This window comes from Lissotriton helveticus, chromosome 8 (assembly GCF_964261635.1).
Source record: "Lissotriton helveticus chromosome 8, aLisHel1.1, whole genome shotgun sequence".
In the NCBI taxonomy this organism is placed as follows: Eukaryota; Metazoa; Chordata; class Amphibia; order Caudata; family Salamandridae; genus Lissotriton; species Lissotriton helveticus.
The window spans coordinates 917813855-917827253 of NC_136069.1; the positions used below are offsets into that span (position 1 = coordinate 917813855).

Sequence of the window (13399 nt, forward strand, 5' to 3'; positions counted from 1 at the left end):
CATTGATGGAGGGCGAGATTGCCTCTTACTTGGACGACCTGCTCCCGCAGGCAGTTCCGGAGGAGACTAGAACGGCCTTGGAGGCCCCGCTAACGTCCGAGGAACTTGGGGAGGCCCTTGGCCAATTGAATACTGGGAAAGCGCCCGGCCCGAGCGGTTATCCCGCCGAATTCTATAAAAAGTTCCATGTCCAGCTGGGACCCCACTTTCGCAGCGCCCTGGAGGCGGCGCGGTCTAGAGGCGAGTTGCCACCTGACTGGCGCCATGCCGAGATTGTGGTCTTTTTGAAGCCTGGCAGGGCGCCGGACCGACACGACTCTTACAGGCCAATCTCCCTCATCAACATCGAGGCCAAGATCTTGGCGAAAGCCCTGGCGAATCGCCTCCTGCCCCACATCGCCGACCTGGTCCACCCTGACCAGGCCGGGTTCATGCCGCACAGGGCCACCAGGCATAATATCCGGCGGGCGCAGGCAGCGATCGACGCCATGGGGGCTAGAGATGAACGGGCCGCACTGCTCCTCGCGGACATGGACCGGGCCTTTGAATCGGTGAGTTGGGCATATTTGTTCACCTTGTTGGCCCGCCTCAATTTAGGGCCTGTCTTCTTGTCCTATATCCGTCTCCTGTATACTAATGTTACGGCGTCGGTCCGGGTAGCCGGTGCGGTCTCGGGACGTTTCCGGATAGGCCGTGGTACTCGGCAGGGCTGCCCACTGTCCCCCTATCTATTCGCCCTGGCCATGGAGCCCCTGGCGTCGCGGATACGATTGGATGCCCATCTGCGTGGCTTTGTCTGGAACGATACCCTAACGGATAGGATTGCGCTTTACGCGGACGACGTCCTCCTTTTCCTTACCGACCTGCGGCGCTCGGGCCCTCGGGTATTGGAGATCATGCGGGGGTTTGGCGAAGTCTCAGGGCTCCGCCTTAACTTGTCTAAGTCGACCCTGTGGGTTCTACGTGGCGGAACGGTTACCGACCCTTGGGCCGCCGACCTGTGCGTGGCGACGGACGGCCTGAGATATTTGGGTGTTTTCCTTTCGACTTCGCGAGCCGTGGTCTGGACGCGCAGTGTCTTGCCGGTGTGGGAACGGGTTCAGGCTGATGTCAAGACGTGGTCCAGAATGCCCCTTACGATCTTTGGGAGGTCGGCCATCTTTAAGATGGTGGCGCTGCCGAGACTGCTGTACCAAATCCAGCATTTCCCGCACCCCATTGGCATGGAGTGGTTCCGTCAGGTGAACTCTGTGCTGAGCCGCTTCCTGTGGGATGGCGGTGCGGCCAGGGTGGCCCTGAGGACATGCTTTTTGTCCACTTACTGTGGTGGTCTGGCCACATCCGACCTCCTCTCCTACTACCAGGCGTCACATCTTCTTGTCCTCAATGAATGGTGGTACGGGGACAGGAGTGACCCGGCCTATGCCCTGGAGAGGCATCTGATGGGTGACCACACGCTCCACACCGTTCTCTACTCGGCCCGTATACGCCGCGGGCTGCCGTCAGTAACAAAAGTGGTCTTTGCAGTGTGGCGGCAGTCTTTGCGCCGCATGGGTTGGTGGGGCAAATTAACGGCCGAAACGCCGCTGTGGCACAACGGTCTGCTCCCAGAACTGGCGGCCCTAGCCGGGTTCGAGGGTTGGGAGGCTATTGGAATTACACAACTGGGCCAGGTCATGTCAGGCGCCGCCCTCAAATCCTTTGAGGAACTCCGAGTAGAGTTCCAGATGCCCCAGTCCCAGTTCTTCCGTTACCTCCAGCTGAGGCATGCCCTCGCCCCCAGCATTGCCGGCCTCGACTCCCTGCCGGAGTTCAACCCAATTGAGGCGAAAGTGTTTATGGGAGACATGGGAGACAAGAAGGTCTCTGGGATTTATCGGTCCCTTGTTATTCACTGCTCGTCCACTCTTCGCTCCCTTCGGGACGCATGGGAGGTGGACGTGGGCGCCTTGGATGAGGACGACTGGAGGGAGGCGCTGGAGTCCCCGCGCGGCACCGCAATTGCGGTCCGGCTTCGCCTGATACAGTTCAAATACCTGCATCGTGCCTACTACACACGTGAACGACTGTGGAAGGCTGGGTTGATTGCGTCATCGGAGTGCCTGCGTTGTGGGGAAGTGCCTGGCTCCCTAATACATACGGTATGGTCGTGTGGTCGCCTGGCTGGATTCTGGAGGGGCGTATGGAGCTGCCTGGCTGAGGTCCTGGGCTGGGATCTTCCTCGAACTCACAGGCTCGGTCTGCTGCACATTATGGAGGGGGTTGGGGGCAACATATACAAGCGCCACTTGCTGCTACTGGGCCTGGTGGTTGCTAAGCGCGACCTAGCTCGGGCCTGGAAATCTGTGAGGGCCCCCCCCCTGTCTGCGTGGAAGGCTGGGCTGGACTACTTTATGGGTCTTGAGAAACCAATCTTTGAGGCGCGGGGCTGCCCACGCAAACACTACAAGATCTGGAGGCGGTGGGCCGACTACCGTGACCTGACCTTGGAACCCCCGGCGGAGCCGGAGGAGGACATTTGATCGCAGTGACTTTTCTGGCCCGAATGGCACGACCCTGGTTGCATTACACCTGCATCCTCTATATGCATCGTTTTTGTGTTGCCTCTGTACATGTGTGGTGGGGGGGGGGTTGGTGGGTACGGGTTGGGGTGTAGTTGGGGTTGGGGAGGGTTGTTAGGGCATTTTTAAAGCTGAGCTTCATTGACACTAGCTTTGTGAATCTTATGTATGTCACCTCTACATTGATACTGTTGTGGTGATCTTGGTGTGTGAAGATGCCACTTCCTTGATACTTTTACGCTCAATAAACTTGGTTGTGAAAAAAACTGTGACCATGGGAAGTTACCCAGTGACGCTGCATTGACTTCATACAGTTACCGTTTCCATCTGCTCCTGTCGGGTACATTAGCCCCACCCACAAATGTAGGGTACTATTTTCATCAGGAAAACTGTGGAAATGCAGGATGGTAAAACATTAGCCAGTGACTACAAAATCTGAAGTTTTATATCACAGAAATATAAGGAAATTGATTTTTTCAACCCCAGGTCACGATTGTCAAGGGACTTTGGGTAAGAAAATGACAGCACCCTGCACTTCCCCTGTTGTACAGTTTTCTGGAATTTTCAGCACTGGTGCCAGTTGGCTTCAGAACTAAATTCTGTAGCTATCTACATCCGCTGAATGACTGGAACTCAAAGGAAAATTCAACATGTTTCAATTTGCTGGTTGAGGCCTTTCTTGACATGGGCAATAGGCCTGATCTAGAGGACAATCTGGCAAGACCTGAAGGGCAGGCCTCTCAGATGAGTGTAGTCATGTGTGTTGTTTATGGGCTGGTTTTTACTGGTGTCTTTTTTATAGTAGCGTAAACATTGAGTGCAGCAGGCATAAAGTAAGAAGAAATTGTGGGATCCTTGCAAGCCACAGTATCTTTTTTTTAATAAATGTCTGGCGCTATTGAGATTCTAGAGGTGCCGGTCAACGGCAGGCCCATACTCTGCATTGAAAATGAAATGAAAATCTGGATGTTTCCAAGTTCCATTTTAGGGCCTTTCATGTTCAAGGCAAGTAGCTCACCAACACCCTTCACTAAGTGGTCAGCTTAAGAAAACTAGTCTAGGGAGGAACAAGTGCTATCATAGAATACCTTCTTAAAGATGCCATGAAGTGTAGAAAGATAAACTGTTCCTGTTGCCAGGTCTGCGTCTTTAAAAATCAATGACAATAGGAATTCTAAAATGTTTGTTTTATTTGATGATGTTTTTATATTTTTTCAACCGCTGACTTTTAACAAATCTGTCCTCTCCTCTTGCTGCTTTTTAGGTTTGGAATGTGGATGTGTGGGTACAAGTGTTCTGGGCGGATGGTTGGGACTCACATTATTGGAAGTGCAGGAAGAGGTGATGTACTGGTGGCTTGAAGGAGAATCATATGATACATTAAACTTTCTTCCTTTCATTGGTGGCGAGCGGGTGTTTCAATCACCACCAGTTTTCCACGACGGCCTGTGGGGACGTTTTGGCCTGTATCCTGTCAGCTTCATCGGTGGACCTGGCACCGCACTGACTGTGCTGCACGATAAGTCTGCCTGAACAGGGCAAAGATGACTGTTTGCAGAGGTAGGAGGCCTCTACATGCTGTGGTTACATCCGCTTCTGGTCCCTGTATGCCGGGACAGGATTGAAGATGTGGTGACTGGTGGAGGCCTTAAACACAATGGCCTTGGCGCATAAGAGTGACAATACTTTTATGTTTTTGTGTAGATTTGCACGACCTCAACCAGAATTTTTGGGTGGGCAGAGAACCCTTGCCCATCATTAGTGAAATGTGGAGTACTTTGAAAGGGACAAAGATAGTTACCACCCTGGATATGTCCACAGCATACCACCAGGTTGTTCTGTGTGAGGAACCCAGGCATTTAACCTTGTTTGTGACTCCAGGAGGTGTGTTTTATTTTAAACGAATGCCCTTTGGACTTGCGTATGCCTCATCCATCTTCCAAAGGCTTATGAAGTAGATATTCAAGGATTGTGATGGTGTGATGTAGTCCAGCCCTTTCAGGATTACATTTTGAGTTTTGGTTAAAATCTTCAACAGCACAATGGGCATTTGTACAGAGTTTTGAGCATATTGCAGAAGAGGGGTGCAACACTGTGGAAGAACAAGTATAAATTTGAACAGCCCGGAGTAGACTATTTAGCTCATTAAATGTCTAAAGAGGGCATCAATCCCAAAGTGAAGCTGATTAAAGCCATACAGGAAGCATCTGTTCCCGGTAACAAAGACCAATTAAGATCCCTCTTCTTAGTTTAGCCAAGTATTACTCAAAATGTGTGCTCCATTTTGCAAGCAAAACCGGACCCCTTAGGGACCTGTTGAAGAAAGGGGTTGTGTTTGTGTGGAGGGATGACTGCCAAGTGGCGTCCAACAAGGTTGAATCAGCTGGTCGCTAAAATTGTTTAGTACTAGGGACAAATTTACCGATGCTAACAACGTTGGGCTAGGTGCTTTACTCATGCAGAGAAGGAGTGATGGTAGAGAGGACATGGTAACTTTTGCCTCTTGTGCTCTTAGAGGGGAAGAACATACATACTCAACCACTGAGAAGGAAGCTTTGTCTCTATGGTGGGGAACTCAGCATTTCAACACATATGTATAGGGTGTTCATTTTCTGCTAAGAAGGTATCACAAACTGTATAATTGAAGTGTTCAGCATGAAAAGGGGTGACAAGACTACTCCCAGGATTGCCAAGTGGAAATATTGCCTACAAGAATATAATTATGATATTGAGTATGTTCCTGGTAAAATGAACATTATGCAGACTTTTGTCCAGGATTCCGTTAGATGATTCAGTTGGAGATGTGGCAGTGGCAGGTGAGCGTCACAATGATGTGGTGTGTATGGACAATTCTATCAACTGTGTGTTACAAGGTACACTGGAACAGAGTGAATGAAGAGCGGAGTTGAGCGAGGATCCGGTTCTTAGTAAAGTCATGTTGTGGGTTGTGCAGGGGTGACCCAGCCTTAGGTTTCTGGATGAGAATTTCATACCATATGAAACATGTTGCCAATGAATTGATGTGGGAAGAGGGATTTTTTAAGGAGAATTGGCCTGTTGGTAGCTCCCACAAGTTTGAGGCAAAAAATTCTGAGAATTACTAAGGAAGGTCACTGTGGGATAATAGCGATTAAACGCAGAGTGCAGGAAGATTTCTGGTGGCCTGGGGTTGACAAGATGGTGAAATGTTTTGTGCGTGACTGTGGGCCTTGTGTCCTTAGTAATAAATATCAGGTGACTCAACCTACCCCTATTGAACCAGTAAGTTCTCATATAATTCCATGGGCAAAAGTGGCATTGGGCATAGCTGGCCCCATAAAAAGTTTAGGTGAAAATGTCAAATTTGGCATCATTCTCATGGATTATATGTCAAAATGCCCTCAGGTGGGATTTGTAAATAGCGTCACCTCCAGCAATGTCATTCAATTTTTACACAGTGTATTTGTAAGAGAGGGCTGTGCCATGGAGATTGTTACTGACAACGGCACACAATTGGTGTCAAATGAAATTAAGGTGTTCGTAGATTCTCAGGACATAAAGCACATCAAGACATCCCTGTACCGTCTTAGGAGCAATGGTCCACCTGAAGGCCTCAACCGCACGTTGAAGGACCATTTGCAATTGGCAATGATAAACACATTGAATTGGAGATTAACTGTGGATGACATGCTATGGGACTACAGGACCATCCCCAGTTGGTCCACAGTGTCTCCCCTTTTGTCCTGTTGCAGGGTAAGGGTCCCAGCTCTAAACTCAAGCATGAGTGGATCATAATCATATTGATGAGGCTAGTTTGACTGGTGTGGTGGATGTGAGGAAGAAAGTACTAGAGAAGTATGGTGGAATTGGTGTGAAATATGGGTTCAGGAATTTGAGTGTGGGAATTTGGATCGGAATTAAGAAACCGTGATAAGTTCTCAAGGGTGATTCCCATTTTTCTGCCCCAAGCAAGTTGTCAAGGTATCTCAAAGTACTGTTAGCACCAGTGATGGCAATGTTTGAAACAAAGATAAGACCTCTGTCATTCTGGAAAGTAAGGTCAACCTTATGTGTGCTCACCTTGGTGAAAGAGTTGAGAATGAGTGTTTGGGGGAACCGTGTGTGACCAGAGTGAACAATGTGAGGCATAATAAACCGGTTTGGCATAAGGATATTTGGTTGGGAGTATTTCTGCCAAACTCAAGATGTGAAGTTCTGTTTTTCTTTTCATAATAGATGGGAGTATCCCAGGTCTGACTCGTTTTCATGTGTAGTAGGACATGTTTCAGTATTAGGATTTATTCATATGCTGTGGAATGTTTCAATATTATCTTTCATACGCAATCTTTGTTTTCCTCTTAGTTTAAAAGGGAGGATGTGTTGGGTATCGGGTATGGAACGTGGAATGTGGGGGACGAGGAGATGTATTAGTGCTTGAAGGGGAATTGTATGATACATTAAGTCTTCTTACCTGACCCATGTTGTGAAGACCATCTTTCTTTTACTGCTCAACTATAAACAATATTTAAAGGCATCCTATTATCTCTAAAATACAATGTTAACAAAAGTCTATTGTATATCAGATATTTACATTTATAGTGACCAGTTCAATGCTGACTTGAATAATATTCATTTTAAATGTGCGACAATGACAACTACCGGCCTCAAGAAAGTTATGAATTGCTGAGGGCTTTTTGAAAAAGATGCTTTGAACTGTATCATGTTCAACTACACTAATATGAAAAATATCTTTGTGCTTCGCTTTTTACTAATTGTGAATTTTAAAACCTGGTGTAACCAGATACACTTTATAGGTGACAAGAACCAAACACGACACAGTTCAAATGCAACGAAACAAGAAAATGACTGTCAGTTCTTGAAGGCGGAGCTCGGACATTAATCTTTGATCGGGTTCTCTTCAAGGCAAAACAACCACGTAATCTTCATCTTTAATTTCTGTGAATAAAACAAAATGACTAAATCAGTATTCAGAACAAAACAGTGCACTTTGTATGCTTATTTCTAATAAAATATAGTCTGTGCAACATTATGATGCCCCTGAGTGGTTTTGGTATTCCACATGTCCAGAAATAGGCAATAATGTAATTCCAGTGAAGATGCAACAATTTGTGCAGGAGGTATGCAGCAAGTATGGAATATGGAATGGAAGTTTCTGGAAGAGCTATAATATGGCAGGCCTTATGGGCTGTGTCGATGTGCAGTGCGCTGCTTGGACAAGATAAGTGTCACACTGATAACATTTGGAGGTGACGAAGGGAGGGACTACTGTAGTTTGGTTCTGTTTAGCCAAAAGTTTATTATTTCAGCCGTAGCCATAGCTTTAACAACATTAACAGTAATTAAAGTAACAATAAAAATCCATGCAATGTAAACCCTTAAAACAATAAAAACAAGGGCATTCTCGCGCCTACAAAGGGTGCAAACATTATTGATTATAAAGTGCAAGTTAGATAAAATACGACTGAATTTCAATTTAATAAAACGCTTCCTCTACATGTTTTTCTTCACTGTTAGCCACGCAGACTATATGAAAGAAGCAAGTAACGTTATTTGAAAATAAAGGACCTGTCCCTGTATTTTCGAGTCAGTATATTATTGATGTGGCACATATTGGATGTAAAAAGAAATATTGGTAGGGAAGAAAGCAGAGTTTGTTAACTTCTTAGACAAAATATAGAAGACTAAAAAGATTTTCATTATGTATCCAGATATACTAGTGGAAATCTGCAATCACTCAAGCTCCCTATCAAAGTATTCCATACTTTAAGTTAAATGAACAATTATTATATGAGGCTCAATCTCCTCATGTCATGCAGAAGTTATTTTCTAAGAATCAATCACTAGGTCCCAGATTTCATTGTTTGCTCTCTTTTGGACTAGGACCTGTCTGCCATAACTGGTAGGGAATGCAAGACTGGTCTAACTCAATATAAATCAATGTTCTAAATTAGTGGGTGTCCAATCACTGAAAGATCCAGCTCGAGAATTGAGGAAATCATTGGTTAAGAAAATTATTAGTTGGGTCTGAACATTCTGAAGTGCAATTGGGTAATTAGGGAGGATATTCTTGGTGCAAAAAGGGTCCTCAGCACAGACCACTTCCTTTCCACTGTAAAAGGTATGTGATCGGAGTTGGGGAAAAGGATCTAACTTTATTAGAGTGTCTGATAATTGCAATGCCCTTGTACTAAATGGAACTGCAAGAATGACTGCGGCTTGTTCAGTTAGCATTTACTCAACTATGGCTTCAGGGAAGGGATTATATGCAAAAGAGTTGCCCATAATAGGGTCAGCCTGTCAAATGGGCACGGGAATGTATTGATAAAATACCTGATGTATGGGGTGTGGGAGCAGCATCTGACAGATCAGCTAATTTGAGGCAGCTGGAACAGTAGAGCAACAGTCTAGGGTTAGAGAACCTTCATACTTGGGTGTGCACGATTGGCAACCCGAGTCTGAAGATCCTCTGATCGAGATAGCCCTCTTTATACTTGCCACTGTTAGCAAATAACAAAATAAATAAACATTTAGACCTTCATTGGAACATTGTGAGATCGGGGCTGAAGATTGATGTAGAAGAGTTTCATGAACTTGAGCTAAATTCAGCATTTTAGGCTCCCTGGAGACTTGGGCTATCTCTCTCCAGATGCGTTAACCCCTTTGTCAACCATTTTGAGAGGCTGTAATATATATTAGGAAAATATTGGCTTTAGAATGGTAAGGCTTATTATAGTTTTAATGTAATATAGATTGCAAATTGAAAGGACTGCAGCTACTATGCCGCTACAGGGCATTACCAAATGTGCACACCTCTGAAAATATTTGTATCACATAGACAGAATGCTATCACAATCTGTGTATGCTTTTTAAACTATTTTTCTCAGGCCTAGTGGTCTGCATAAGGAGTTGATTCTTTTCTAGGACAGATTCTATTCTACGCTCGGCACTTCTATAGTGCATGGCTACCAAACGGACCTCCCGGCGCGGTGGGTCTTGTCAGGCTCTACACTATACATGTTAGACGAACAAAAATGTCTTAAGTTGTTTCCATAACTCAGTTCATCCCTGTTCTTCTTGAGTGCTACTGGTGGGGCATTCCATAGTTTAGGGAACAGATACAAAAATAAACGTCCTCCACTCCTGGCTATGTAGAGCTTGGGGACAGTGAGTAGACCTAGAGTTGCAGAATGCAATGATCTTCCAGGACAATAAAGAACGTATGTGATGTAACAGTTGTGTTCCTGCTAAATGCCCAATGTGCTATACATAGCGACTTGAACTTTATCATTTTGTGTACTAGTAGCCTATGTAATGCTGCCAGGGAAGTAGAGGCAGAGTAATATTTTGGTAGTCTCAGAAAAGTCGGAGCTGCTGCATTTTGGATTGTCAGAAGTTTTATCATTACTGATTGGGGGCTTTCACGATATAGTGAATTCCCATAGTCTAGAAGTGACAGAATCCGACCTTGAAGCCCCACTCTTCGTGGGAAGGAGGTAACCAACTCAGTGTTTTCCTGATTGTTCTCAGCAGATTGAAAAGACTGGCAACTAGTTTCCTGGCCTAGGCTTCACTGGTACGGTTGTCATCTATTCAAACACTAAGACTTTAACTGCTGATTTAGGGGAAGGATGTTCCCCAAAAGAGTTAGGCCAGCATATTTCCTTCCAAATAGAAGGATTGTTGCCAACAACAAGTACCTCTGTTTTGCTGCTGTTAAGTTTTAGACTGTTGGCGAATATCCAATCCGAGACTTGCCTCAAGCATGAACTGAGCTGACATGGCTGTTGTACTTGGTGTAAGTGAAATAAAGATCCATGTGTCATCTCCATATGACACCATAGAGAACCCATGTAAGAATATCATCTCTGAGAGTGGAGGGACATCAAGATTGAAGAAAGTGGGGCTAAAGGACGTGCCCTGTGGTACTCCCTGTTTTGTAAGGTGGGAGGCAGTAAAATGGCCCCTCACACTTGGAAGCTTCGTTTATCCAAAAATGAGGCAAACCATTTTAGGGCTGATCTGACATTTCTAGCCTCTACCAACCTCTAAATGAAAGTTGGATGAGAGACCTTGTCGAAAGCTGCACTTAAGTCAATCAGTATGAATGGTGCTGGTTTACCGTGGTCATGAATCTTTTTTCAGTTCTTCGGTGACCACAAGTAGTGCTGTTTTCATGCTGCTACCGGGCTAGAAACCCGTTGGGGAGGGATGTAGAATTCCATGAGACTCCAGGAATGGAGAAATGTGTTTATTAACAGATTTCTCAACACGTTAGGCCTATGATTTTCTGCCATAGTTGGATCCCGAGAGGGTTTCTTTAATTCTTTAATAATGACTTGACAACCGCATGTTTCTGCGTGCCTGGGATGCCACTGCTCTCTCCAGTGAGTGTTTCAGAATATTCATCAGTACAGGGGAAAAATGCATTTTGACCTTTTGACAGAATGTCTAGATGGGCCGGGTTAGGGAGGGATCTGGATTTTACTGTTTTTAAAAGTTCTTTGATGTCTTCCATAGAGACCGACACAAAGGAGGATAACTTGGCTTTTTCCACACTAGTGCACAGGGGATTGTCGACCTTCAAGTTGGATCCTGGATTCCCTATCTGTGCAGAACATATGCTGTTGACCTTCTCCAAACAAAAGCTTGCTAGCATATTACACCGGGACTCCAAAGGTGGTGGACTTGAGGATGAGCTGATTAACTTAAAAAAAGAATTAACTATCTTATAAAAATCCTTTGATGAATTAGGGCAATGGTCCCCAAACCTTTTCGACCTGCGGCTCCCTTGAGCTATTGGCCATTGGCCGCAACTGCCCACTATGTTACTATTTTTTTGGGAGGCTGGGGGATGTAAGCCTGGCCTCTGCAGTACTTCAATTTTTCTTCCTAAAAATAATCGGGATGAAGCTGATAAAGAAAGGTATTATAATCATATCCGCAGGGTGTTTCTTATTACTAAGACGGCACCTCTAATAAAATATTCCTAGTTACACTTCTTTGCCCATGTCTTTTTTAGAGAACTCTCTCAAACCTTTTTATTCCACTTCCAGCACTAGATAGCACCCCTATGCATGTAGGCCCCATTGTTAATTGTTTCTGCGCTTAAAGAATGTTTGCATGCACCTCCATTTCTACCATGTCATACGTGCCAACACACCTGTCTCAGCAGGGTGACTCACACATTTTTAAACCAAGGACAGCTGTCCCCTCCCTAAAATTGCCTTAAATTCAATGGAAGCTGAATAAATTCCTCAGATTTTTCTATTTTTTTTAAACGTCTCCCTTTCTTGCTTCCAAATGTTGGAATTATGCCGTATATGGGGTTTTACTTCCCTGTGCTCATGAAGAGAGCAGGCCTGTCTGGAAATGCGTGTGTACTGGAAGACATGTGTACTGAAAGCACCTATGGTTCAAGTACACATGTCAATACTTAATAACACTTAGGGCCTGATTAGGATGTCGGTCGGTAAGCCTCTGATCGCTTGTTGGAGGCTTACCGACCAACATCCTTGGTTTGAAGTCCGACTGCCATATTAAGGGCAGGCACAGTGAGGTCCCTGCCACACGGTGCAGGGATTTACAGTGACTTCCATTTCTCTATAGGAGCTTGTGCTGCGGACTGTTTCTAACCGCCGCACAAGCTCCCATAGGGAAATGGGAAGTTGCAACCATACCATATGCGGTCGCATCATAATTGTGGTTTCGGACCGCCAACCCAAGGTCGGTCGGTTCCGAACCGCAGAGATGTTGGTCGGATGCAACTCCGACCGACATTATAATCAGCCCCTTAATGTGTTTGAGAGACAGGACAACTTTACTTTCCTGATATCTTGCATCAGTGTGAAATGCATTTAAAAAAAACTAGATTATCAACGAATCTAATAAAATGAACCTGGCGTCTTCCTCTTATTTTGGGCGTGTTAGAACATCCAGTGAAATATGGAAGCCATCTCCCTCGACATACCATCAACTAAGCACTACCTTTCTAGCTTAAGGCATGTCACTTATAAATCATTAACATCATGTTGTGATTAAGTATAATTAGTTTAACTGAAACCAACAAACAGTTGTACATTAAATGCAATAAAGTGCTTGATGCCAGATCCCCAGGCTAGTTTAGACAGCGCACCAGGGAACCATGGCGCACAGGTTGGGAACTACTGGCTCTAGGTAATGAGAACAATGTAGACAAATAAGATCTAGCTCACCCTAAATTCAAAGGTTAATATAACCATTTTCTCCATAAGATGGCATTAGAACTGCAGACTCATCATGGTTTGAGGACAGAATTAGATTTTTAACAAATAAGCGTACAGAATTGTAAAACGGGATGTAACCCTATCACCTTAGTACTAACCCACTACATAAATATTGATTCAGCCCCTCTGACTTAATATCATTTGGAAGTGTCCAAACAAACCAGTTGTATAAACAGCAATGAACCATTGTGAATGAACGCAATACCGACGGCCAGAGGACCCTCTTTCGAGAACAGTGTCTTTCAAAAATAAAGAAACCCACATCTTGCTGCACGTAGTGTCAGACTGAAACATAAGCAAAGGATAACATATGCTGTGAGATTCATTGTAGCATACCCCAAAGAAGGGACCAACTTCCACTTATAAATTCTCTTTTTTTTTTTTTTTTATATTTTTATTAGAAATTTTTATGGGCACACGTATGGCATTACACAGAATACACAAAATACAAATACATATGTTAATCAGATGCTAAAAAACAGAAATTCTATATACCATTATAAAGCAATTTGCATCCGTTTATCCCACAAAAAATAACTACAAGTTTTAGATCAATTATGACTTTCATTTATCCTT

General features: G+C 44.8%; 1 protein-coding gene across 3 annotated transcripts in view; it reads right to left on the bottom strand.

The window, feature by feature from the left end:
* Nucleotides 1-3739: 3739 nt before the first annotated feature.
* LOC144773001 (SH2 domain-containing protein 1A-like) overlaps nt 3740-13399 on the bottom strand; it is a 324523-nt gene continuing 314863 nt past the window's right edge. For all 3 annotated transcript variants that reach the window (XM_078657740.1, XM_078657738.1, XM_078657739.1), the window contains exon 4: nt 3740-7496. In XM_078657740.1, coding sequence (XP_078513866.1) covers nt 7459-7496 — 38 coding nt within the window. In that variant the 3' untranslated portion in view covers nt 3740-7458. The remainder of the gene's footprint in view (nt 7497-13399) is intronic.